General features: G+C 40.0%; 1 protein-coding gene across 6 annotated transcripts in view; it reads right to left on the bottom strand.

The window, feature by feature from the left end:
• Positions 1-26,956, bottom strand: part of REPS1 (RALBP1 associated Eps domain containing 1) — a 40,139-nt gene extending 13,183 nt beyond the window's left edge. Inside the window, exons 1-11 of one of the 6 annotated variants that reach the window (XM_077925952.1) lie at positions 26,276-26,956; positions 18,136-18,259; positions 15,918-16,114; positions 14,264-14,405; positions 9,814-9,941; positions 9,168-9,330; positions 8,580-8,643; positions 7,190-7,344; positions 6,134-6,270; positions 2,155-2,235; positions 410-497 (exon numbers count right to left, since the gene is read on the bottom strand). In XM_077925952.1, coding sequence (XP_077782078.1) covers positions 410-497; positions 2,155-2,235; positions 6,134-6,270; positions 7,190-7,344; positions 8,580-8,643; positions 9,168-9,330; positions 9,814-9,941; positions 14,264-14,405; positions 15,918-16,114; positions 18,136-18,259; positions 26,276-26,428 — 1,432 coding nt within the window. In that variant the 5' untranslated portion in view covers positions 26,429-26,956. The remainder of the gene's footprint in view (positions 1-409; positions 498-2,154; positions 2,236-6,133; positions 6,271-7,189; positions 7,345-8,579; positions 8,644-9,167; positions 9,331-9,813; positions 9,942-14,263; positions 14,406-15,917; positions 16,115-18,135; positions 18,260-26,275) is intronic. The other 5 variants (XM_077925948.1, XM_077925946.1, XM_077925947.1 and 2 more) reach the window with 5 other exon arrangements.
• Between the last annotated feature and the right edge of the window lie 385 nt (positions 26,957-27,341).

The following is a 27,341-nucleotide window of genomic DNA, read 5'->3' as shown; positions in this document are numbered from 1 at the left end:
ACGAAGCTGCTCCGGCGAACCGGCACCAGAGTAGCACACGGAATGCTGTTTACCTTCCCGCTAGTAAGCGGTCCCTATTTGTCTACTTGCACCCGGGGGGTGCTTTCGCACTGCTAGGTTGGCAGGCGCTGGGACCGAGCATCGGGAGCGCACCCCGCCGCGGGGATTCGAACCGCCGACCTTTCGATCGGCAAGTCCTAGGCGCTGAGGTTTTACCCACAGCGCCAACCGCGTCCCAATAACTGAATAGGATAAAACTATTAATGGCTTCAAGAACCCTATAGTGACAATATCAATGGATACAAAAACGAATACATTGTTTGATAGGCTTGCAATAACTAATTATGTTTGTGAAAATTAATGTTTAGCTACATAGAGGTTGTTCTAAAGGCACCACCTAACAACTTACCATTTCCAGTTCTTTTAAGTTCCATTTCTTGCAAATGAATTTTGCTTGGAGTCATTCTAATAGGAACAGGATGAACAATAGCAGTATCCTAAGACAAAGAGGTATAAATTGAACTTAGCTTAGTAGAATTAATTGGTCTAAAGTTGATAGCTTAATCAAAAGTTTCATTAAAAAGCTTGAATACTAAAACAAACTCTGTTGCAACTTTGTTGTGATACTCAAAACAGTACATGACAGCTCTTTCACTAGCAAAGTACATGGAAGCATATCATTTGCTTATCTGCATTGGGCAAATCATCACTGGAGCAAAGCTTACTGGCTGCCCCTGTTAAACAAACACTTTAAGCAGTTTGCACACAATATTCTGCTTGCACAAGGTTATATGTGTTTCTAAATAAGTTGTTCAGGAGCTCATGTGCCTTAATTTGTAGCAATTTACACGGTGAAGTATATATGAAAGTATATAGTTATGGCACAGTGTCAGCTAGACCACACTGTGCTGCACACTGCTTCTGCTGTACAGCAGCACGTGTAACGCAGGGCTGGTTAAGATTCTGCTGGATCAAGCCAAAGGTCCATTATCCTACTCTCGCTATGGCCAGCCAGATGTCCAGAAAAAACTGGCAAGCAGGATGCAAGTGCAACAGCACTTCATTTCTGGCCCTCCAAGAAAAACTATGGATCTATAAAAGCTGTCATCCCACCCACTCGCTGCATGCCACCTGCCAAGATGCTTCACAGCCCACCCCACATTACCTGCTGCTCAGCTTTTGCATTCACAAAGAAAAAAGTCTGTGCCTTTAGTACCGTGTTTCTAAAACAGTATGACAAGTCACATGGGAGAATGCAGTTCTACTGAGGGAGACACTACAGCACACACTGATTTTCCTCTCATCAGATTTAACTTACCATCTACGGAAAGGAGCCAGAGATGTTCCTTTCTAGTGTTTTGCTCTGGCAGTGTGGGAATTATTCACAAAGCAGTGAATGAAGATTATGCACCATCACATGCCCAATACATGGCTCTCAGTGGGATGGGGTGCATGAGGGCAGAGTATGTTTGTTAGGTTAGAGGTCCTGAAATTAAAAACTGCGAGAAGCACCACACTATGGAGAATGAAGGATGTATATATGACTTGGGCAAATTGTCACATACGGGCCATTATACAGACAAGGAAAACCTGTTGTCTTGGTTTTGTCCATAGAGGACAGTGGTTGTGTTCATGAAAGCAGTAACATGTACTTAGGAGAAGTAGAAAAATGAAGATTAGCAAATGCGATTACATGGTATCTATAAAAAAGGGCTTTATGTGTGGGCTTTGGGATGAAAGGACTGGATCTGCATGTGACTTTGGCTGTCCTTGTTCAAACTGGTCTTTGGCAAGTTACCATACTTATTTTCTAATTTCAATCCTGTTTTTCAGCACAAGGCAGCTAAAAAGTGTCACAGCCATAATGAATAAGAATTTCAACACACTCTGTACACTGAAGATACTTCAAAATAATAATAATGAACAGACTGCATTTTATTTCTTGAACTCATAAAATGTTCTATAATTAAACTTGAATCATACTGCAGACATATGATTCCTCCAATAAATTTTAAAGCAGATAAAATGTATGACTTCTGCCACCATTTCCCACCAAGCTTTGTAGAATCATGCATTAACAGGCAAGATACAATTAATGAAAATTCAGAGTTAATAAAATTAATTTCAAACAAGCAAGCTAAGTGATTGACTTACAGGATCAGCTGGTGCAATGTTAGAATCAAATTGGGTCAGAGTTTGTGAGCTTGAGGAGCGTTCGCTAAATGTCTCCCACTGCTGAACAGACAGAGGAGAGACAAGTCAGCATGAGAGATGGAGTAAAGGTTTCCTGGAGAAGATTTAAGGTAGTTCAGAGGTTGCAATGGCAGTTGTTTTATTTGCAAAAACTGTCAACACACACATTTTTAAAAATGTATTTTGAGCTTCATCCTTTCGGCTTCTCAATGCTACCAAGAATTTAACTGTCAAGTATTGCATAGGGTATGAGCAAATCAAGAGATTTCCCTTCTGTGAAAGTAAGTGTATATGTTTTAACAACAAAATCAAGCTACTGACAATGGAAACCTCTTATATTGTCTGATCGTGATGTATGTGTAAATACAATGGGCAGCATTCAGCTAACATATCCATGTCAGTGCAATGATTTCCACTTGTGCAATGGGAATTCCCTCCCCCTTCCCCATCCCGTGCCATCCTAAAAATTTCAACAGAAGGTTGGGAAATGTGGGGGGCACGTTGGTGGAGGGATGGGGGAGAATGGTTCATTGCACAAACAAAAATCCTTGCCCTGATGGAATATTCACATAGTGCTACTTTGGATACAACCCTGTGTACTCCAATTTTTCCTGGATTTTTGTACATTGTTTTAATTTTCACCTCAGAATGAATCAGGAATAAAAGCTACAGATAACACTTTTACAAAATTACCAACAACTTGCCAATGCAATCCCCGAAGCAATCCTCAAAAATGTTTCTAATCTGAGTACATTTTATACCAGTGTAGAAATATTTAATTTATAATTGAAACAATGCAAAGGATTAGAAGTTCAAACTCAGTAAATCAATAGGGAAGTCCACCTTGGCAATCATTTCAACAAGATACAGGACATGCTCTGGCATAATACACAACTGCCAAGTCGGTTTTTCATGCTAAGAAAAGAGAAAAAAGACATGGACACAATAGCAAAAACCAGGCATCAAAGAAATTAAGATTTGATCTAGGATTTGAAAGGCAGATTACTTCATAGAAGATCGGTGTTAATGTATCTCACGTTAGTGGAATGGTGAGTAACTTATTAGTCAAACTAAAACACTTCAGCAACCTCTTTCAGGTGGTCTTTATATCTTTTCCCAGTAATATGGGCCCACTTATCTATAAACAGCTGCTCAGGGATAAACAGATCACATGTGGCTGGGAAAATGTATAAGGGGCACATGAAATAATTAATACGCATTGATTTGCCATACATATTGCTTAGTAAGAGCTCTGAAAATCAAAAACTTCCTATCATAAGAAATAATATTTCCAGATACAGAAATATTATGCTCCATTTAGAAAAACACACTTCATGAAAACTTGTATACCCTAAGAATATGAATATTAGATATAATGACTAATCCATTATAACTAGACATGTTTCTTCAAAAGCAGTTCCCCATACTGCATGTGGGCTGTTTGTGATATGGCATGGAGATTAGAAGTTCCCACCAGGCCAGCAGAATTCCTTGGAATGAACCTTAAGCAGCTGTTTCGATTCTACCCAAGATAATGCCTGGTGTATCAGGGATTTAAATCTTAATGCTTTCTGTTGATGGCAGCTAAATGCCACAACATCATCCTGCTTGTGACTTATGTCAGTGCCTGGCAATCAAATTAGGAACCTAAAAAACAACAACCAGAATGTTTCATACCTAAGAAGGGAAATCTAGTGGGGAGCTCTGTTACTTGAATTACCTGTGGGGCCACTTCTGTCACTCATCATCATCCCTTGTTGACCCTGATTCTGGATCTTGTACTGACTTCTAGTATGTACAGTATTACATTTTCAGGCCCTAACCCTGTCTGATACTGCTGGTACTTGCAGAGTAACAATTAATAAGTTCTCGTCATTAACTGCTACACCTTTTTAAGTGGACAATGAAATAGTTTATAAAGGAACATTAAATTGTAATGTTACTGAAAATATTCTCACACTGATTCAACTTGATTTGCTAGATGTTTTAGAGCATTGTATTTCACAACAATCTGATCTAGTTAAATGAAGAGTAAGTTACTGCGTATTATGAATTATAAGAGAGACAGTAGCACAATCTTTGTTATCCTAAAAATGCCAGACAGATTAGCATGTTGGACAGTAGATATATTTTAAATAAAATAAAAAATAAATCAATTTGACAACCCTAGAGGCAGTTCCAATATGAAGAGTCAAGACTCCTCAAGAAGACCTAACTGTTAAACAGTGTAAGAATTTGACATAAGTTAACTTTCCAAGTAGGTACGTCAGTGTGGGGATGACAGCATCTTTAAATACAATCTCCACATAACCCTCAACAAACCAAACAATTCAAAGAAAGGGAAGTGAAATCATAATCTGAAAATTGGATAGGTTTCCCAAATAAGCAAAACAATGCAAAAGTTCATTCCAAGAAGATTAAACATGATTTAGCAAGTATTTGAACCAGATACATTTGTACATAAAAACTCGACTGGCCTCAAGCCTGCCATGAAATGTAAACATATTGAATTTCCTACATAATTGTTTACACTTTGATTTGGCAGTATATAGGATTAATAATTCAAAAGAATCAGAGTGCTAAATGCTGTTCTAGAACTTTTGGAAATATAACCCAATACACATTAGTCTTAGTAGTATTTGTCAAGCATTCTGTATTACTTTCAGTTAAAAAAATACACTACCCCTTTTTTGTTACTCTTCTCATTCACATACCTCTGATCTCTTGATTACAAGGCAACACCTTTCAATTCATTTTCTTATAGTATATCAATTGTGTGAAATAAATAACTAAATAAAAATCATATGCCTGGGTATTTTTACTCATTCCTCACCTCTAGGCTTCTAACTTTGGAGGAACCTTGACATGCCAATTACTATTGGATGCCTGAAGATTTACATATACAACAATTTAGGAATTGCCCTGTAGGTTCCAACCAAGAAAGGTAGTTTAGGGTCTGCTGGAACAACAGGAGCCTCTGAAAGCTCACAACTGCAGTGTGAAAATAATGGCCATCTCTGGTTTGACACCAGTAACTTGCAATCACAAGGCATACTACCTCACATGCATTCCAAAAGCAACTATTTTGCCTAATAGCCATTAAGACATCTACCAGTCCAATAATATGGCAACTCTTTAAACATCTCACCTGTTATTGTTAATTATTACCCTTTGCAATAAGCAATGCCATAATTATGTATACCAGGCAAATCAATACTAATTTTTGGTCCTTCTTTGAATCAAAATTTCCCTATAATTATGCTTATTAATTGAGCCAGCATAGCATAGTAAATGGTAACTGATATTTCTGCTGTTAGAATATGTATTTCTTACCTAGTGGATTTTACTCAAGTCTCCTAAATGTTATATAATTACTCATTTCCTTACTATGTGATGGGAGGGCATTCTACAGGGTGGGTGCCACTACCGAGAAGACCCTCTGCCTGGCTCCCTGTAGCTTTACTTCTCGCAGCCTAAACAGCAGCCTGGCTTACAACAGATCTTGACAGTGCAAAACTTGCCTATGTTTTCAGGACGTTCAGGAGGATAGTTTGGAGAACTTGAGATCCTCCTGAAAGACCTGTTCCAATCTTCGTCTTCTGCACAGGCAATGTTACTGTCAAGAAATTATGCCACCAAGGTAACAACAGGCCTAATGCTGAATAGAGGACATATCACCGATGGAACAGTCCACCTTTAATGATTAAGAGGAAGTATAGATTAATAATTAAATGTTTGAGCACCTGTTTACAATCTCAAAATATACCCTTATGTATTATGGCTTAGGATCAAGGCCATATATTTCTGCTCAGTTTATGCAGTGAATACTCAAAAGAGGTACATAAGCCAGCTTTTATGGCACAGTGGCATCTAGTTCATATTGTGTCATACATTAGATTTTAAAATAAGAAACTTTCAAAGTAAGATACTGTTTGCTAACCTCACTGCTTTGATTCAGCTCAGGCCATGTTTGATTTAGTGATGGCATTGACGGTGATTTGCTTGGAGGTGCTTCTGCTGGTGAACTTGCATAACCTACCTCACCAGACTGATCCCCTGCTTCTGAAACAGGAACCACTATGAAAGTCAAGCACAATCGTGTGTTAACGTCTTAATTAGGTTTCAATTCAAAGCTTTACTAACCATAATTTGTTCTAACAAAAAAAATTCCTTCCAGTAGCACCTTAAAGACCAACTAAGTTAGTTCTTGGTATGAGCTTTCGTGTGCATGCACACTTCTTCAGATACACTGAAGATTCTTTAAATTAATAAGACACAGATACTGAAATAAGAAACCAGAAGCTTGAAAATGGGATTTACAAAGTGGAAGAAGTTCCAATCTCTCTTCTTCTACAGAGGTTGGGAGAGGTGCTAGAGTCTCTTCTAGTAATAGACCCTCATGGAAATTCTATTCCAAAAGGTCCCAACCTTCAAGGGCAGCCCTTGGGATGTCAGCAATCATACTAAAGTCTCAGAAAGGAACATTAATATAGTTTTTATTAACTTATTTGTGAAATCATAGGGATTTCATATATTGCTTTTGGGTACATGAGTTTGCTAAGATCAAACACCCTTGAATCTGTTTACTTATAGTTTCCAAAGAAATAGAGCTCTCTGTCCTTCGCTACAAAAATGTAGTTGCTAGCTTGAGGCATCATACTGCAAGTTCAGTCCGTTCTAACTTTTCTCACCATCTCTCACCACATTTTCAATAGTGACTCTAAAACTGTGACTCACAATACACAAAGCCACCCCAAGAATAAGAAATTGCTTCCTTATTAACAGGCCTTTGTGTTGCACTCAACTAACTTTTACTCAGTGCAGACCCACTGAAATGAATGATCGTGACTAGTTTAAGTCCATTAATTTCAATGAATCTATTCTGAGTCAACCTTAAATTAGTACAATTTACACTGTAAATTTTATGTTGCCTAATGACATCCTACTTTTAACAGTAGTTTTAAAGGAACAAAACTCTACAGAAGAAAGGAAATACCTGCTGAGTCCTCCAAATCAATCAGTTTGGGCATTAAACTTTCAGGCAGTTTCTCAGGCAAGTCATAGCCATTCTTCCTAGCAACTACTAGATGGAAAGCAGCACAGAATTCATCCAGTGTTAATGCACCATCTTTATCAAAATCCGACAGCTCCCTGAAAAGGCGAGGGAAAGTATTACTTCTAAACTATGTTTCTACTTCACTTTTACTGAGAATGCTTTAAGCTCACACCACACAGTCTGGCATTCTGCTTCTAAAACGAGGTCAATTTTCAGCAATTTCACCTTCCCACTACAGTCCACTATGCTTCCTGAATATCCACTCCAGAAAACTGGAGTACCATAGGTAATAGCATGGGTGGTAGGCACAAGGGACTAGAGGGGAAGGTGGAATTGGCAAAAATCACTTCTTCCCATTTCAGCCAATGGGAGCCTTCTGTTACAAAAAAGAAAGAGCGAGCAACATGGGATCAAAGACACCATATACAATGTTGCTGAATCAAATGTTTGGCTGCTATTCTATACAAGAAAAGTGAGTTTATGGAGAGATGGGTTAAGCCTAGACTTCTTAAATGTCCTTTTAAGTAAAACATGAGGAATCATTCAAAATATTTGAATGCAAATTATCTGCAAAGTATCGGTTCAGCTGAGCTACCCCTTGGGAAGCTGTTAAGAGTTCACCTTCTATTCACTGGTATATTGCCTTGCTGAAACTTATCATGATGTTATTTCAATATGGTATTCAGCGATATGGCGATTTATAGCACAGTCATATTACAAAAGGGCAGATGGTCTCTTGAGAGTCCCATGGACTGCAAGGAGATATAACCTATCCATTCTTAAGGAAATCAGCCCTGAGTGCTCATTGGTGGTCCAATACTTTGGCCACCTCATGAGAAGAGAAGACTCCCTGGAAAAGACCCTGATGTTGGGAAAGATAGAGGGCACAAGGAGAAGGGGACGACAGAGGATGAGATGGTTGGACAGCGTTCTCGAAGGTACCAGCATGATTGTGACTGAGAGGAGTGCATGGCGTGCTCTGGTCCATGGGATCACGAAGAGTCGGACACAACTAAACGACGACAATTACAAAAGGGAAGCTTTATTTCAAAATTAGGTCAGATCAAAGTTTATTATTTGATTTGCATGGGAATAGGATTTAACTTCAAGCCTACACATCTACTCAGATGCAAGCAAATAAGTTCAGTGATACCTCCTGCCAAGTATGCATGTATAGGATTGCAGCAAAAGTTACACTGACAGTGCAGGGGATATGTTTTAATGTAAATTATGAAAGGTAATTTAAATGCTAGGCATTTCAGCTCCACAACCAAAGAACTGTGATTTGAAACAAAGGAACTTCCCCAACCTAGCTATATTTCACACTTACCAAATGTGCGAAAGTTCAAGAATAGGAAGTTTTGATTTTGTAAAAAATTCTTTAGCTGCAGAACCTGAAATATTAAAACAATGACGTTTGATTCTAAAATTATAACTTAGAAGGATTATAAGTGTATTGCAAGAAAAAATATATAAGTGTATTGCAGAAATACTGAAAATAGTGAGATTCTAAAGAGAGTTCTATCTTCTAACGTTAGTTTTAAAAATTATCTGGAATCATACTGTATGCAATAATATAACTGTAGCACTCATCACAAAACTTTAATGGCATATAAATTGTATATAAATTCCAAGAAAATATGAGTTTGGTGCCTAAGATTCCTTTCTATAAATCAGAGGATTCTTTAAATTAAAGGATTCCTTACACTGCCTGCCTCACTGTTCCAGAGGATCTTTCGACCCACTAGAACAGATTTTGGAGGGCACATGGGAAATCAACAAAACCTGCCTCTTCCTTCCATTAGCAAGAACCAAGAATGCAACTCTGCTTATAGAATCTTAGAAATCAACCCAGTGTCTTTACTAGTAGGAAACTGAAATATGTACTTTTGTAACTTATGTGTTTAAAAGAACTCACCTGGAATATATCCGTTTAGATCAGGTTGAATGGTTTTAAACTGATTTATGTAATATTGCCTTTGTTCATCTGTTATTTTCCAAGGATCATCATAACTACTTGATTGCCTACGAATTTCATTTGTTGTAGTAACTGATGCTACAGTTCGGACTGTTGTCTGGTCCTGAAAGGAAACATTTTTCTTCAGCATTATATAAATGTATCAATAGCCTACCATTTTGTATATTGACCTAAGAAAGGAAATGAAAGTTATTTATTGAAGTAGCTTTAGAAGTCTTCCAGTTTGTGCTGGTTAGGTGGGATTCTAAAGAAAGTATTTTGAAAATATACTTAAGATAGAAGTAGCAACATTCATGTAAGCAACACAAAGCTATGAAAACTATGCAAAGAATAGTTTAAAATAATTATAAGGACAAAGAAAAGCTGAAAGTTAGTTTTGCATATGCTGGCAGGTTAACTTAAAAGGTTTGCTTGATCAAGAATCTTCAGTGAAAGAGGTTATTTTATGTAAAGAAGAATAGATCAGAGACTGATCTTAAAGACACTCACATTTAGAGTCACGGCATGAATCTTTGGTGACAATATGAAAATGACTGACATTAATTGGAATGAAGCAAATCAAAAGAATACCAATAAAATGTCACACCTGGACAGAAGCAGGATGCATGGCTAAAATAGTACTGGTTGGTGTGTTATCAGCAAAACTGACCCAGTTTTCTTGGTGCGGTGGTGGTGAATGGCCAGACCACATGGGATCACCAGTATTACAGGAGCCTGAAAACCAAAACAGTTCAATTTCAAGACTGCCACACAGTCTATTCAAGAAAAGTCATAACCAGGAACCATGGGACAAATTCTGTGAGATCACATGATTCTAGATTCAATGCAGTGCCACGTTGCAAAATGTTCCTAAAACTGAGGGATACTAATGGGAGTGGGGTGCTGTTCCTAGGAAAACAGGGGACAGAAGCGGTACCCGGAAAGCTGTCTGTGGACAAACACTGGCTCCCTCAGCCTGAAGTGAGATGAGCGCCACATCCCATAGTCGCCTTTGGCTGAACTTAACCATCCTGTGGTTGGTTTTACCTTTACCTAGGAAAACAAACAATTCCCCAGCCCAGAACAAGGTCCACGCAGGAACCTATGCATCCCTTTGGTCCCTGGTCTATAATTTAATTCTGACAATGAGGCCAAACGAGGTCTTGGTAAACTGGGAAATGAATCAGGCATAAATGCTCCCATTACCCTTCTTACTCCCTGGTTTATGGCAACCCATTCACCCATGCAACTTAATTAGGTAAATTAGGGCTATCACAAACCAAAGTTTATCTCCAAAGAAGGATTCAAATGACTGTTTTCTTTCCACTCAGTAAACAAACTACTCCATGTGACAAACTTGTTTGCCTGATCTGAATAAAACATACTGGCCATCACAGTAGGATGCAAGGAATTTGATACAAGCATTTGAGGAATGAGCAACTGAGCAAAATGCATGGTTCTAATGGTCAAACCATGGTGTGGCTATGATGCCCTGTAACAGACCAATATCTACAGGATATCACAGAAAAAATATATATAACAAATATCATATACCACTTATGCAATAAAAGACCTCTAAAGTGGATTTTCACAATTCTAGATTGGAGCTGGAACCTGACTATGGTCTGCCTCTTGTTCTGTGCTGCATTGTTGCCTGCTCCTTAATTCAGGAGGCCACTACCACACTAAAAGAGCACTGCACTTTGGAATTCTTGTGCGCTTCCCAGAAAAGCATGACAAATACTAACTGTAGTATATCGAAAAATCAGGAACTTAAATCTCTGTGTATCACAAGTGAAAGTTTAGCATTCTCATGCATATACTTAGCAGGACTATACACAGAGACCAAAACTATTTTAATGGGGGAAAGGCTTTGAAAAGCAGAATTCTCCTAGATGAATACCTTACAGATTACTATTCTTTTGCTAGGAAAGGTCACGCTTTTCAGTGCAAAGGAAAATTAATCCCTCTTTAATAAATACGAGTCTATTTTGGTAGAGGAAGGAAAGATGTGAAGCTCCTTTTCCTCTTTAGAACCAGCACAGGAAGAATTGGAACAGTTTTTATTATTAAATTCACAAGAGTGCTATTAATAAATCTAACAAAAGTAAATCCTGTTCTACTGAAGTTTTTCGGGGGTGAGGTACTCTGGACTATTTAATGATAACACCTTTTTGCAAATGAACTCGCTAGATTGAAGTAATTAGATTGTTTAAAGTATTTTAAAAAGCTGAAGCGCTACCTCAAAATTTGACCGTTGACCTTGTCCATTCTTTTCAAAACGGCTCTGTTTATCAATGATCTAGTCAGTGCAAAGCAGCAACAGCTGCTAAGTGGACAAAGGAGACTTCTTCCTCAGAAAAAGCCTTTTCCCCTATTACTTCAAGTATGGCCTAATAGTAGTCTTCCTTATGGTCACTACTGTCCAGCTTCCCTGCTGTTGCTAACTTTTCTCTCTCTTCACCACAGCTGATCCGAAACTCTTTGACATGGCTGCCAATCTGTAGGGCCTGGGTTGTTTATGTATAAACAATATTCCCCAACACCCACACCCACACCTGAAAAGGCTCTGGCTTCTATCTAAGTAGTATGGAAATAATGATGGTTCAGATGGAGCAAGTGGTGAAGTAGTAGCGATGGACAAATGATGAGGTGACATGATTCACTGCCAGCTCTCAAGACAAGCAATGCCCTTTGGTTCCCTGTTAACAACTGATGTCCCAACATGCCCCAGAAGTTCTATTTCCAACAAGGAACGCTTTATATTCTTGTTCTGGCTGCCTTAAATACCTTTCTTTGAACTTTCTAGATTATTTGTATAACACGTTGCCAAACTGTCTAATTTGAATGTCACAAATGATAAATCACCCTAAAATGGGGAATTCAATGTTGCAATAAGGCGACTGTTCTGTCAAGGCAAGCATTGGCTTGCCAGGTGGAACAATCTCCCACTCTCCTCTGCTCTCGCTGTGTGCTGTTCCAGAGGTTCTGCTGACCCCCGTGCCAAGTCAATTTCAGGGGATAAATGAGGGAGGAGTCCTTGCACAGCGCTTGCGCTGATGGGACCCATTAGTTGAATCCTGCCCTAAGAAATCAACCAAACAATTATTCAATGCAAATTTGAACAGGAGCTCAAGCAAGCTGCAGTTCTCAACTGCTCGCTACTTATGACTTTCTTGGTACAACCAAATAGCAACTGATTACTGAAACTATATACACTTTCTGGCAAAAATAAAAACCTCATTATCCTACAACAGTCAACAACAAAAAGATAGATTATTAAATTTGTCCATAAAGTTATCAGAGTTCAAGGTGGTCTTGCCTAAGACTTAGGCCTAATTGCAATAAAAAGTGAGGCATGCAAAGACTGGAAAACTGAGCAAAGATACTTTGGAACAGGAGAGCTGTACTCTCAAGCAGAATTCAAGAAACAATTGTGATCAAGCCTCCAAGGTTTATACTAACGTTGGCAAATACGGAAGCAGTATGAGGGATATAAGTATGACATAATTTAATGAAACATAGTACTAAGCACAGAGTTCAACCTCCTTTTTAAAATAAAATAAAATAAAATGCATCTCTTGTGCCCATAAGCTAGACCCGACAATGTATGGCCAACATCTGCTGAAAACTCGGAAGCACACAATGTGACAGAATAAGATTTTTAGGAGGCTAGATGCAAGTTTTCAATGTACTTGCCCATACCCAGGCTAGGAAAATATGGATAAAAATAATGCAAAGAGAAAATGGGCAAAAAATACACGAGATAAGACAAATTGCTTACTAATAGTACATAATTTAGGCAGGTTGCAGATTTATTTTTAGTGCAGAATGTACATGGTCTTGCTTGGTATTTGCCTACCAAAAATAGTTTTATTTGGAGGTTTGGTTTTCTTCTGGGCCTCCTCAAAGATGCTCACCACATTAGATGCTAGTCAGTTTGTGCTTCCTGGCTGTGGTGCTATATTCCCTGACATTGTCCAACATCACAAAACAGTCTAAGAAGTAGTTTTTATTGATTTGGGTTCCATTAAAAAGTCTATTGAAATACCCTTTATTTTCTAATGCTTTGAACACTTAGCTACTTTTCTTTTTCAAGGTTCAGCTATTTTTGAAAGCACTACATAGTGTGCTATTTTTAGTATAGCGTTTACACTCTATTTTAACATCTCTCTTACTCCTCTGGTCACTGTCTAAACCAAATAGTGTTCATATAAGCACATCTAGCATGTAACATTAAGTCAAATTATCATTAACCACGAGTGAGCAAGCAGGCGGATACACAGAGCAAAAACTGTGGCTGCTTTACTCTTCCCCTGGTCCTGCTGCTGCTAAGTCATGGGAAGTTGGGCTTAGGGCTTGTCTCCTCCAAACAGATCATGTGTGACCTACAGCACTGGATGCTATAAAAATGTGGTTAAGATTCCAACTTTAGAGTGTTAGCCTGAAATTGCCTTCTTCAATGAAATTCACAGTTCAAAGCTTTAATGTGAAGCGCCATTAAACAGAATACACATTCTATTTTATGTCCTTCTTGTTGTTGCCTGAAATATTCTAACAAGCCTTTGCAACTTTTTACTACTGAATTTCCTTATCACAATAAAATGTTTGGGCCTCCTCTAGTGCACAAGTTACTAGAAAGAAAACAGTCTTGTGTGAAGCTGAAACACTTAAGGTGTCTCCCTCAAAAGCAAACAAAAACTGATCAAAATAATTTTGCAGGGCCAGATGCATTCTCACAAAGATAAATCTTATGGAAATGAAGAGTTTTCAAAAAAACAGGATTGTACCAATGATTCCTTAGACCAAAATAAAGGATGGGATGTTGTACTGGGGCAAGATGGTAGGTAAAAGGCAAGGGTGCACATTCCTAGTTGACTTTTTACTAGCGTGAAAGGAACATACTGAGGTGGGCCAGAGGATTACTTTTGTCTCCCTGATTTAAGTCTGTACCTCCCAGAGTGGCCTGCCTCATACATGGGGCACTACTAGGCTATATTAAGAAATCCACAATCTCAGGCAACACTTGAAGCGTAACACAAGACATTTATTTATACCTGCTTGTGCTTCACTAAAGGGAGCCCAAAAAGGCCCTGGTCGCTCATTATTTCCTCCGCTGGGATGGCGGCTGTGCTTCCTCCATGTGTGCGGAGAGGTCGGTGGAGATTGCTGCGGTGAAACAATGGGAGATGTGGACTCCTAATAAAACAAAGGAAGTTTTAAAAATGTTATACTATGTACCTAAAACAATATTCTAAAAACCACTTTCTTTAAGAACAAATTCTTTCTTAAGAACAGGTGGGATTTTAATACTAACAAAAAGATCAAGGGCAAGGCAAATAATAAAACTTAGTGGGCACATTAAAACTTGTCATGCGTTCAAATGAATCTTGAAAATAAATAACCAGTTCTTGTAATTTAGCCATATTAGGTTTTGCCACTTATTTTTACTTATGGTATGTTATCAGAACCAGTTGTGTAATTCACTGGACTCATTTTCCGCTTGTTATATCATCTCCAAAAGTGAAACCGTTTCATTATTTCTAAAGCTCCTATTACTAGGAAACAAATAAAAGATTTAGAAAAACAGGCTTTATTTGCAGACTTTGGATGCCATGGTAAATTGTTAGTCAACACAGTAGTACCTCTGGATACGAACGGGATCTGTTCTGGAGCCCCATTCACATCCTGAAGCGAACGCAACCCACGTCTGCGCAGGTCACGATTTGCCGCTTCTGCGCATGCACGAGACGTCATTTTGACCGTCTGCACATGCGCGAGCGGCAAAACCGTCACCGCGGAGCGCAACCTGAAAAGGCTCAACCTGAAGCAACTTCAACCCGAGGTATGACTGTACCTAGCCATGATTGCCACCAAACTAAAATGCTACTGGTAAAATATAGTACTGGTTATAAAAATGATCATGAAGATTGTAACGAAATCACATCTCACTCTCTAAATAAGAGTACCTAGACAGAATTACATGCAAGTGTCTGGAAAAAAATGACAGGATAGAGGGCTGAATCCAAAGACGGTCACTCTTGCAAGGATGTTTCTTATCCCCTACATGGGGATGCCTTTGAAGATGACTTGGAAACTTCAATTGGTCCATAATGCAGTGGCCAGACTGGCTTATCCTAGCCTTTTTCTAGAATATGGGTGCATCATGTAAAGAAAAAAAGATGTACAAAGACCCAAAGCACTAACAAAGACCTCTCAAGGAGCTTTAATTGTAACTTAGCTGCAATAGTATGAAGCAATATAGTGTAATTTCTCTTAAATAAAGGGGGGGGGAGCAATACACTCAAACTAGCGTGCTTGTGAAATCAGCTTGCAGCCAAAATTGTAAGACTAGTTTGACAACACAATCTGTAGCAGCAAATTTAGTTTTTGACCTACATGCAAAGTTACAAGGTAGAATAAGTAATTCTATTCTGTTTGGCACCAGGGACAGAATTCAACATAGCACTACATGGGGTACAGACGTGGGGAATGAGGTTCATTTGTACAATGGGGCTTCTGCCTCCCTCCGCACACACCCTAAATCTGTTCTGGAGGTTCTTCCCCTAAGCTTTCAGAGCCAGATTTATAAAACAAATAAATCACTGCTAAACTTGCACTGCCCTTTGTATTTTAACATAATTACAGAACCACAATATAAAAACCATTAAGGATACTTAAAAACATTAGTCAGTCTTTATATTTCATTACCTGTTGATCTGTCGTTGGACGTTGCTGGACGACATCATGGCTCACAGAGCCTTTTTTAACTTGTATTCTACCTGGTGGGGGAGGAATCGCACCTGAATAGGAGGATGGGTTATCAGGATCTGAAGAATACAACGATGAATGCCTCAGTTCCTGCTCATTCTTTGACATGACAAATCTGGGCAGGGGGAGATCCTTGACTGTTAAAACAACACCACACATGATTATTATAAGACACTTAAGTTACAAAATGTTTTGATTCCCCATTAAAATATTATTTTCTTGAGAGTTGCTATCAAGATTGTTGCAAGCTGGAACAGTTCCTGCTACAGCTAATGTCTGTTCTATGCAGGCACTGGCTTTGACAGGAGCTGCTCCATCACACAATGATGAAGAAACAGGTGCTTATTCTGTCGGAACGATCTTTAAAGGGTTGGAAAATGCTTTCCTGCATTTCCAAGCCTCCCTGCCCATCCTTTCAAGCTCTGATTGCATGGCAGGCTTTGTAAGTGGCAAAGGGTTTTGACAGGTGGGCAGGGTAACTCACCTGCCAATCATGTGACAACACAACTATGTTGTGTGATTGACAGGTAGCTTGCCACACCCATTTGTCAAAGTTGGCCTATGGGGTGGGGCCAGCTAAAGGCTTGGTCCCTTAAAATAAAAAGATTCCCCATCCCTGTATGAACCATATAAAACCAATAGAGTATTCAAATAATTCAAAATTGCAATCAAGATTGTGACAATTCAGTTGAAGAAAGAATTCTCACCAGAACAGGAATTTAACAGCTCAAACTTTGAAGCCAACTTGAATTTTCCACCTTAGTGACTACAGATGGACATTAGCATGCTAAATATTTCATAGACAGATATTTTTCAACACCCACAGAAACCTTTTATATTTCTCTTTAATACACCTCCCTCCAAGCAATGAGAGCATACAACCTGAAAGCCAAGAGCTGCCCCCCCCCCAAAAAAAACTTGTTTTCTGTGATCACCAGGACCATGGCAATGCTGACCACTTAAAAAAAATTATCTTAACAGTTGTGCAGAAAGTTCTGAAAAGCAACTGTCAGTTAGAAATTACTGAAATAGGAAGTAAATAAAAGTTATGTACTGATCTGAATTGCAGCTCATCTTATATATGTCAAGCTCCAAACCACTTGAAGTTCTATGGGTCAAATGCACTAAGAGGTTCAAGGTGGACAACTTCTATAAGAGAAGGCAGCAGTTTTCAGCATTTGCTTCTACTAATATGTGGTACCTCCACATCAAATACTATAATAACTTAATTGTGAGGTAACAAAGAGAGACTTGCATCTCTAAACAGATACAGAGTTGTAATAGCATACTATTCCTCATGAGGAGGATTAAAAAAAGATCATTCTAAGCAAAGAGCTTGTTTACGCTAACTGGGTTTTTAAAAAAAACTTATTAGAATAGCAGACCTTTTTGCCATCTTTTCAAGTTTCAAAAGCAGTTAGCTATTCAGACTTAAGTCCTGTTGTTGAGGAAACACAAATTCAAATGCCCCTTGGTATACGCTACCTATCGCAAAGCTCTTTGTTCTGGTAAATAGACACATTTTTGACACCAATAAAAAAGAGTGTGTTATGAGTGCTAACCTGGGTATTACCCAGTTCATTTTTTCTGTTCCAACAGATACAAAAAATGAGTATAAAGGCCGCCAGCCATCATTACTTTATTTCTGCCTCAGTTCCTTTATCTCATTTTTACCTTTACACATGACATAAACACACTAAGTTAACACAGTCTGCAGACTGGATCAAGTGAAAATAATAGGCACACCTAAGTAGCCGAAACTTCTGATGACATCCAACTAAGAGCTTCTCATTTTTAACTTTCAATCAGAAGTCTAAACCTCCTAGAATATAACCATAGGTTTAAAACCTAACTATTATTTGAAGGAAAGCATATAGTCTGACATTTAAAGTCCAAAATTGTCAATGAATTGGGACATTGGTGTTTTTTCCACTTTGGGAATATCATTTTTTTTTATCCTTAGAGCTGCTTGCAACGGCATTAAAAACAGTCATGCAAGAAAAGTTCTTATTAGAGGAAACTTCCTTTAGAGGAAGAGATGTTTAAGAAAACATCAGAGGAATCATGTCAGTGGTATATGCTGGTAGAGGAGTATCAGACAAGAGCCATATTTTAATAACCTAGTCAATTATATTTCAATACTTATTTCAAGGCTTACCAGAATTCAAGCTTTCCATTCGCAGTGGAAACCCAGACTGAGCCACTGCAACCAGTTTCAAAGCAATGTAGAATTGGCTTCTTCCAAAGTATCCAAGTCTTGTTGCACCACAAAGTTCCATGATCTAGAGAAAACCGAAACATCCAGCAAAATGAATAAATTTGGTGAAGTAGAAACATTAGTTCACTGTACTCTATATATGCTTGCCAATAAATACTATGCTATAATATCATAAATGCAGTAGTTTTCTATTAAACTATGGTAGGGAAAAAAATGTTCTCATTCTCCTGCGCAGTGATTCACTTCAATTCCACTGGTCTCATTCCCAATACCTTCACTATGTTTGCTATAATGGCAAATAATTTTGGTTGATCTCTCTCTTGCCCACTATAACAAATACCAGTTCCCTTATTAAACATCTGATGTACTGTATTATTGCATTTTAATTGCAATCTGTGGCCAATATTTAAATTAAACTGAACACCTAGCTTTTCATGTCCTTGTTCACATATTCCTCTTAAATCTTGTTTTTTCCTTCCTGACACTATCCCGATACCAATATGAATATTTGTTTCAGTCAGCAACCCATAACTGCTCCTCAGAACAAATTTATCTTACTGCTCTACCCAATTGTAATCAAAGTATGACTTCTGCAAAGTTCAACTCCTAAGAATCAATTCTGCTTTTATTTTTTTAAAAAAATGGGGGGGGGAAGAGTTATTTTTTATTTACAATGTTAAATGTATGTCTGTATGTAGCATAATGATGTTTGCTAGGGACAAATGTAGCTTGATGAGGCTCTTAAAAAGTCAGCATAAACTTAAATTAGTTATATACTGTAGAGTGTTCTCAGTGCTGAGCTGCCCCACTGGAATATTGAAACGAAAGGGTCATAAGCCATACAAAATGCTGCCAACAAATCATAGTGAATTAAATTAGGCTGTATGCACAACTCAAGCAGCCCTTCACTCCTAGAGATGGAGGAGCAAATCAGGGACTGCTTAAGCTGTCTGCACCAGCATGCAACTCATAGTTTGCTGGCATCATTATATGTGACTGTAGCCATTGTCTGTTTAATATAAACATAACTAACAAAACCCCTGCTATGTAAGGTACAAAAAAGTTAAATTTAATGCAATATGACAAAAAAATGGTGTCCCAGACACAATATTAGAAGACTGATTTTTAAAAAAAACCACACACATTAAAAATGCCACCCAATTACCATTTGTTGTACCTACATAACATACCACAGTGTAAATGGGAAGATGTATTTTTGACAACACGCACAACAGTATTTTATTACAGTGTCACGTACGCAAGCTATAGCTTATACTTCAAAACTTACACTTCACAAAGCTATTGTGTGCAACAGTAACCATGCAAATTAGTTAAGTGTATGCTGTGGCCTGAAATAAAGGATTTTTTGAGACTGTCATGGGTCTGTGTACCACACACACTCTCTAGAACTGCAATAGCATTAGGATCCTAGAAGTTCCACAACCATAACTGGACCTCTGAATACTGCCTTCTCAACCAACCATAGAGCAGTAAATTAAAATACAGTCTACCTTGGCTCCCAAACACCTTGGCTCCTGAACAAATCGGATCCCGAATGATCAAATTCCAGAAGTGGGTGTTCTAGTGTATGAATGATTTTTGGAAGCCAAACGTCTGGCATGGCTTCCAATTGGCTGCAGGAGCTTCCTGCAGCCAATCGGAAGACGCACTTTGGTTTCCGAACATTTTGGAAGGACTTCCGGAACAGATTCCATTCGACTTCCAAGGTATGACTGTAAACCTACAACTAATTTTATTCTACTACTAGCACTAGCACCTATATAAATCTTTACTGATGCTATGAGCAAGTGTACTTGTATAATAACACTGGAAGGACATATGTAGGATCTGGTTTTATTGGATTTGACAGGAGAAACAATCGAGAATGAGCAACCAACCAGTCACAACTTTCCCCAATATTTGCTGACTGAAAGCTGCACTGTGAGAGTGATCATCTGGAGCCGATTTTGGAAGGGTATTTGTGTGTGTTTGCCTTCTTCTGCAGATGGATACATTCTATCAATATACTACCAACTAGATACCGCCCATAGTTTTCTACAAACACAATGAGCATGTTGTTCTGTGAAAGGTATTACAGTACATTTCCCTATTATTTTGGCAGCCTTAGCAATACCCCAGCAGAACATAGATAAAGCTTGACAGGTGCCATCTATAGTGTTCATTAGGGCTGGTCAATATCTGGTTTTCAATATTGCGATATATCACCAGCTAACATTGTGATATACCAATATATCATGATATCTGAAATAAGATGGAGCTACGTAGAGGCGAACATGGTAATGTCCTGGCAACTGCTACTAAGTTACACGTCTAAATCACCACATACTGATGAAACCATCACTTTCATCAGCAGGCAAGCCAAAATGCATCCCAACAAGACTTTGGTTTTGAGCTTGGATGCCAAATGGTACAATCCAAAATACAGTGGTGAGTCACAGAGAATACAAACATGAGAAAACGACAACAACAAAAATAAATTTGATATATATAATTATATGAAAATTAACTCAATGATGGCATGCTTCAACTAAACCATGAAATATTTCTGAAGAATATATTAATGTTCTATGCAGTTTTAGGGACAAATTTAAAATTTACAAAAGTAGGTTTAGTAAAAATATTAATTAAACTTGATTATGATTAACAATTTAATCTGTTTTCTACTAATTTAAGAGTAATTTATGTAATTTACTAATGTCAAGTTGCATCTCCTCCACTCAGTGGGCCAACTGCAATTCTATGCATGAGTAAGCAAGCCCCACTCAGTTCAACTAAACCTACTTCTACTTTCCTGGGAATAAGCCCCACTGAATTCAGTAGGGCTTACTTCTGAGTAGACAGGCATTTGCTTGCACTGCTTAATGACAAGCACCCACCCTCCCCATCACTCTCACCTCACAACAACCACCCAATCTCCCATTTCAGCATAAGGCAGCAACTGTTAAATCTCCCCCCCCCCTTTATTTCTCCCTATTATGACACAGAGGCCGGCCCCCCAAAATCCCCCATCCCACCAACCTCTCCCTTTTTATCAAAAGGAAGGAGGACAGGCAGGAGAGAGAGAGAAGCGATCCCCACGCGCACACACACACACACATATACACAGGCAGAAGGGAAGACTGGAGTAAAGAAAAAAAAGAGTTAAATAACAGGACAATATTTTTTGTTCTTATGCTGAAGAAAATAACCCCCGTTTTTTCTTTCATGGGGGTAGGGAAGGGGCAAAGGGGAAAGGGAGCTCCCAGTAAGAAGCCCCGAGCCATCTCAGACCAACATCTCTGTAAATCACACCTACCAGCCTGACAAGCTGGCTACTAGCCTACTTTAAGCAAGCAGGAGCTAATGGCCAGTCTTTTAAGTTTCTGCTGCTGGCTGGCTGATGCTTTCCCAGCTACGTTCATAACATAGTGGTACCTTGGGTTACAGACACTTCAGGTTACAGACTCCGCCAACCCAGAAATGGTACCTCGGGTTAAGAACTCTGCTTCAAGATAAGAACAGAAATCACACGGCGGCAGCGCAAGGCCCCATTAGCTAAAGTGGTACCTCAGGCTAAGAACGGTTTCAGGTTAAGAACGGACCTCCAGAACGAATTAAGTTCTTAACCCGAGGTACCACTGTAGTCACCTGCTTTTGCAGAGGAAGCAGAAAGAAATATAGTGACTGCTACAGCTGCTCTTGTGAGTTGCTGCAGGAGGCAGCAGAAGCACTAAGAAGCACCAAGAAGCCCTGGCTGCCTACACGGTTTTCTCAAAATTGCAATGTTTGCCAGATAACATTTTATGAAACCGTTATCGTTATGTGGACTTCATAACCGATTCTGAATGATATATTGAAAAATCGCCCAGGTCTAGTGTCCATTAGTTATGGTAATCCTAGTTCCTTTAGGGGAATAAACTTTGAGACAACTTGGTTTTCCACATTCTGGATTTTGTTTTGTAGGTATGTAAAGCATGCATGCTAACAGCCATCCTCTACGATGCAAATGTTTTCTAGAGTTTTTAAAAATGCTTAATTGAGTCGCTTGAATTAGTAGAATGCTTGAACTATTGCTTACAATAGCAGATAACCCACATACATTTACATATGGATCAACGTTCCAGTTCAATGAATAGCAGCTAAACATGACCCACCTTTAAAAACAAAACAAACTTGCTGCACCAGATGTACCTGCATTCCACCTTTCTACAAGTAACATAGTTTTCTAAAAATACTGTCAAAGATAAGCTGGTTCAAAAGTTAAAAATTAAGGAAGAGCTCACTTACTGAACTTACTGAACTTCAGAACTTATTTGTACTCATTTAAAAATACGTAGTATTTGGTATTTCTTTTCTAGTTATTTACAATTCACTGTTAAATGTCAAAGAATTGCAGGCACAACCAGCTCTTGCGCTCTATGAGAATGTGCTCAACTGCCTGATCAAAGAAAGGCCAGAGTAGCAGCCTAAGTAGGTTTTTAATCACCTCTCCTTTGGCCCGATCCAGCAGGATTCCTCTTATTTTCTTAACTTCCTTACTTACCAACTTCCTACAACTCCTGTTGAAACAGAATCATGGCCAAAGTTTTCCTAGATTATTTTACTTACTCTTATGCTGCTCTGCACCAATTGTCTCTCAATGTAACTTGATTTACATTTTTACTGATAATGGGCTTCCTCCTTTGGAGCTTGATCCTGACAGATAACTGAACATTTTGCTGATTTATTTAACAGCATTTTAAAATCACTTAACATTTAAAATAGCTTAACCAACAACAAAAATACAAACAATGGAACATCATCACACATGAATTTAACAGCAAAATGTAAAACAGCATTTGCTATTCAGAGAAAAATATAGAGAAATACAGAGAGACTAAAGTTATCAGCCAGCTAAGTTAAGACACGGATCCTCACAGTTAGAGTCACTAAGGCAGCACTTGGGCCTGCTAAAATTGGTGGGGCAGTTGGATATCAGCTGTTTAATTTGCTATTCTACTCAGATGAGCTTCACAACATACACCAGACTGCAGAGAGGCTGAACCAGAATGTCTTGACTTAAAACTAGTACAACTGCTGATGCAATCCTGTTGCCAGGCACACAAATCATCCTATGATGTTCCACTTCTGTTTCCTATAAGACAAGGTTATTACCCTCCACACACTTTTAAGGGTCACTGCACATATGACCTTTTACAACAGGTTTTAAGCTGCATATACACTGTGTGAAATTGATGGCAATGTAAGTTTTGCTGTAAATGCACAGCTCTAATACAAGAATGTTCATATATGTGTATACATTGCAAAGTAGTTACTTTCTTGTACACATGGTTAAACTGATAGGATGTTTCTAGCATTCCATGTTAGCTATTCCTTGTCTTATTTTTTTTAAACCAGAGAAAGGAGAGATACATGGATACTTGGCCAGATACTGGAAACCAAGTTTAATCTGACATAGAGACCTTAAAGTCGCCAGTTTTGCCAAGGCTACAATCCTATGTACACATGCTTTGAAATAAGACCTATTTATGTCAGTGGAATTTTCTTTCTAGTAAATATGCTCAGGATTGTGTTGTAAGATGTATAGCATGGAGTTACATCCTCTACGGACCCATGAATTTCTTTTTATGTATATCCAGACCAAGATTCTCTAATGTACGAGTAGTGCTTCACAGAAATATTAACTTTTAAGGCTCCATAGAGCAGTGTGGCAGCTGAGAGCACTGGGTGAACAGTTTTATCATTATCAAGAAACATAGGAGATGGTGTTAGCAGTATGATCTAAAGTAGTTATTCTAGTAAAACCGCTTCATGTTGACAATTGTCATTTCAAGACACTGACAAATGAAAGCTTATAAAGAACAGTGATGAACATGCCAAGTAGGTGATGCTAGTTTTAATAATATAAAGATTTTTAATTCCACCTCCAGCATATTGTTTTTAGCCAGACAGCAAAGCACTTAATGCTCCTAATAAACGTGAAGTGCTTTATACAAAGATTATACACAAGTGTACTCATTTTGCAGACTATAGTAGTTGTGGGTCTCATTCCACTGTAACTAAAGACTGACTCCCTTTGGACATAGCATCTGTGTCCAGAAACAAACAGGCAATAGTTTGCCAGATAAGTTATCTATTAGATGAACTCCAATTACGTCAAGCTTCAAGGCCTTCTCCATATTTTACAAGCTGAAGCACTACAAACATGATAGCTTCTCTGTATGTGCTTTTTGCCAACAGCTTTGTAATACACAGGGCAGACTTAACGATACTCAAACAATGTAACACAGCCATTACTTCCCAGCTAGAACTCAGTATTCCTCATGAGAATCCTGCCACTACATGCTCACATTTTAAATCTATACATTTTAAAGAACTTTACTAAATGTCTGTTAACATGTGTATTGCAAATTAATGACAAACTGAAACATTTGAGAGGGGCCAGTGTCTCAGAATAACCTGCTTGTTGCAATTTAGGGTCTAATATTAGCATGGTAACCAAGTCACACATTTCTGTGTCTGGACACTTATGTGAGTCATAGATTACCCAATAACTTATATTATGATTCTTATTATTTATTTCCTACATCATCCTTTCTTTTAAGGAGCTCAAGTTGGTGTGCATGGCTTTCCCCTCTGCATTTTATCCTAACAACTGTGTGAGATAGTTAGACTGAAAGACAGTGGCTGACCCAAGGTCACCCTGTGAGCTTCAGGGCCAAGTGGGGTTTCGAACCCTGGGCTCATAGGCCATAGTCCAACCCTCTAACCATGAAACCACAGCGGCTATTGCAACTGAGCACTCTGGTCCAAGTCATTAAAGTGAATCAGTCACATAAGTGAAAATAAGAAGCAACTATAGTTCAGCATGCACCACATAGTTCTTTGGGCCACCAGGGAAGCTCCTAGAAAACAGGAAACAGAACTGCTGCACTAAACTTAATTTCACAACAGCAAAGTATCAAGGCTCTGCAGTTCAGAGAACTGATACAACAAAATTAGTGTTGTCCAAATTGGGCAGTACAGTAATAATATTAAACTGACCTAGCAGCACATGTATGTAAAAGCAAATTTCCATACTTTCTTCAGGACAGGGTCACTTCAATACTTCCTCCCAAGATGTACAAACAAGGTTGTTTCCTGTGCAGTGCCCAAACTACCTAGAACCAGTGGCGTAGCGTGGGTTGTCAGCACCAGGGGCAAGGCAAGTAATTTGCGCCCCCTAACCCGTGGATTTGCGCCCCCTAACCCGTGGATTTGCGCCCCCTAACCTGTGGATTTGCCCTAACCCCAGATGTTGCGCCCGGTGCGGCCGGCCCCCCCTGCACTCCCCACGCTACGCCACTGCCTAGAACTGTAGAGCTGGAAGGGACCACAAGGGCCATCTAGTCCACCCACTAGAAATCTAAATTCCCAAAGAACAAACCAAGCAGCAATCACGTACCTTGAACTTTACAAGTTTTACCACTCATTTTCCCCGTTGCTATTTAAAAAAATGGGATATATATATATATATATACACACACACACACACACACACACACACACACACATATACACACACACACACACACACATATATATATATATATATATATATATATATATATATATATACACACACACACACACACACACACACACACACCCATTGACAAAACCCTCTTGGATACACTGTGTTATGTACATACCTATGCTATGCGTTGTAATAAGTGAAATAAGGAATACCTCCAAGGGGAACATCCCCTGCATCCGGGGGTGCCAGAGTCTATCTAAGTCCCCTACCACACCACGTTTTTCTGCATGCTCCCTCGTATTCCGCCATAGCTAATACCCTCAGCGCAACCCATCGCGGGGCAGGAAACCCTCCGCAGTCACCCCCGAGTAGGGGGCCCAGGGTGGGCGTGTGAACGTGGGAAGGGAGGGGGACGGAACGTGTCGGTGGTGTGGGGGGAGCTGGACACGTACCTCGCTCTCCACCCCCACCCACCCCCTTCGCCGCCCCCTTGAGTACGGAGCCTGCTGCCCCTGGGATCGAGGGGGTCACGGGAGGGAGAGGCGGCGACGGCGGCGGGTTTACCTGCAGGACCACCTCGCTGGGCAGCTGCGCGGCGCGGAAGAGCTCGAGGACCCTCCCGTTGGACGCCACTTTCTTGGTGCTCTCGGTGTCGCAGTACGAGAAGAGGTCGCAGTAGTAGCGCTGCTCGGTCTCGCTCAGCGTCAGACCCTCCATCTTACGCCAGCCCGGCCCGGCCCCGGCCCTGCCCCGGGAATCGATCCTGCCACTGGGCGGGGCGGAGGGACGGACGACGGACGGCAGGGGAAACAAACGGACGGACGCGGGGCCGCGCTCGCACGCGCGGGAGCCACCGCTGGCAGCGGCGGCGGCTCCGTGAGGAAACGGCCGTGAGGGGGAGGGGTCGGGGGGGCGGAAGGGAAGAGAGGGGGCGCGTGCGCTCTCTCGCTTGCGCGCGCGCGCCGCCTCAGCTGTTGCTTGTTGATCTCGCGGAGCCTTCCTTAAAGGAGTTGGGGAGGGCAAGGCGGAGGAAGCGCCGCGACACCAGGGGGAAGGGGGCGTGGCGTTCGAAAGGGAGGAAGAAGAAGAGAAGGGGTGTGTGCGCGCGCATGTATGTGTGTGTGTGAGGGACTCCCGATAAAAAAAGTTTTACGGACGTCTCTCCTTGGACGTAGCCACGCCCTCTCGGCCTGGCGGAACTCGCGCGCAACTACGGACCCGTCTTAACTCTGTTCCTGCAAAAAAAAAAAAAAGGGGGGGGAGGAAACGCCTCCAGAAGCTGCCCGTGGTACCCGGATGCGAAAATAGGCTGACGCGCGTAGTGTGTCACGCATGGTTCCTCTCCAGCTTGCTGATAAATCTGCTCCTGCGTTTCTCTCTCCCCACCCCCACCTGGCGGTGTGGAGGGACAACTGCAGCCTCTTTCCACTTTCCCTAGCACCGATAAGGGCCGGTGTTGTTGTTTTTTGCCGCCGCGCCGTTTGATAAGCGGAAGCAGCGCTGGAGCCCTGGTGATTTTTGAAGCGGAGAGAGCAGAGCAAAGTGCGGGAATGTAGCTTATTTGCAAGCCTGTGACCTGCGCATCCTTTGAACATATAAAGTGTGGAGGGAATTCCTGCCCCTTGTGAAT

This window comes from Podarcis muralis, chromosome 3 (assembly GCF_964188315.1).
Source record: "Podarcis muralis chromosome 3, rPodMur119.hap1.1, whole genome shotgun sequence".
NCBI lineage: Eukaryota > Metazoa > Chordata > Lepidosauria > Squamata > Lacertidae > Podarcis > Podarcis muralis.
Note: the sequence above shows the minus strand (reverse complement) of the source record. Positions and strands in the feature narration are given on the sequence as shown.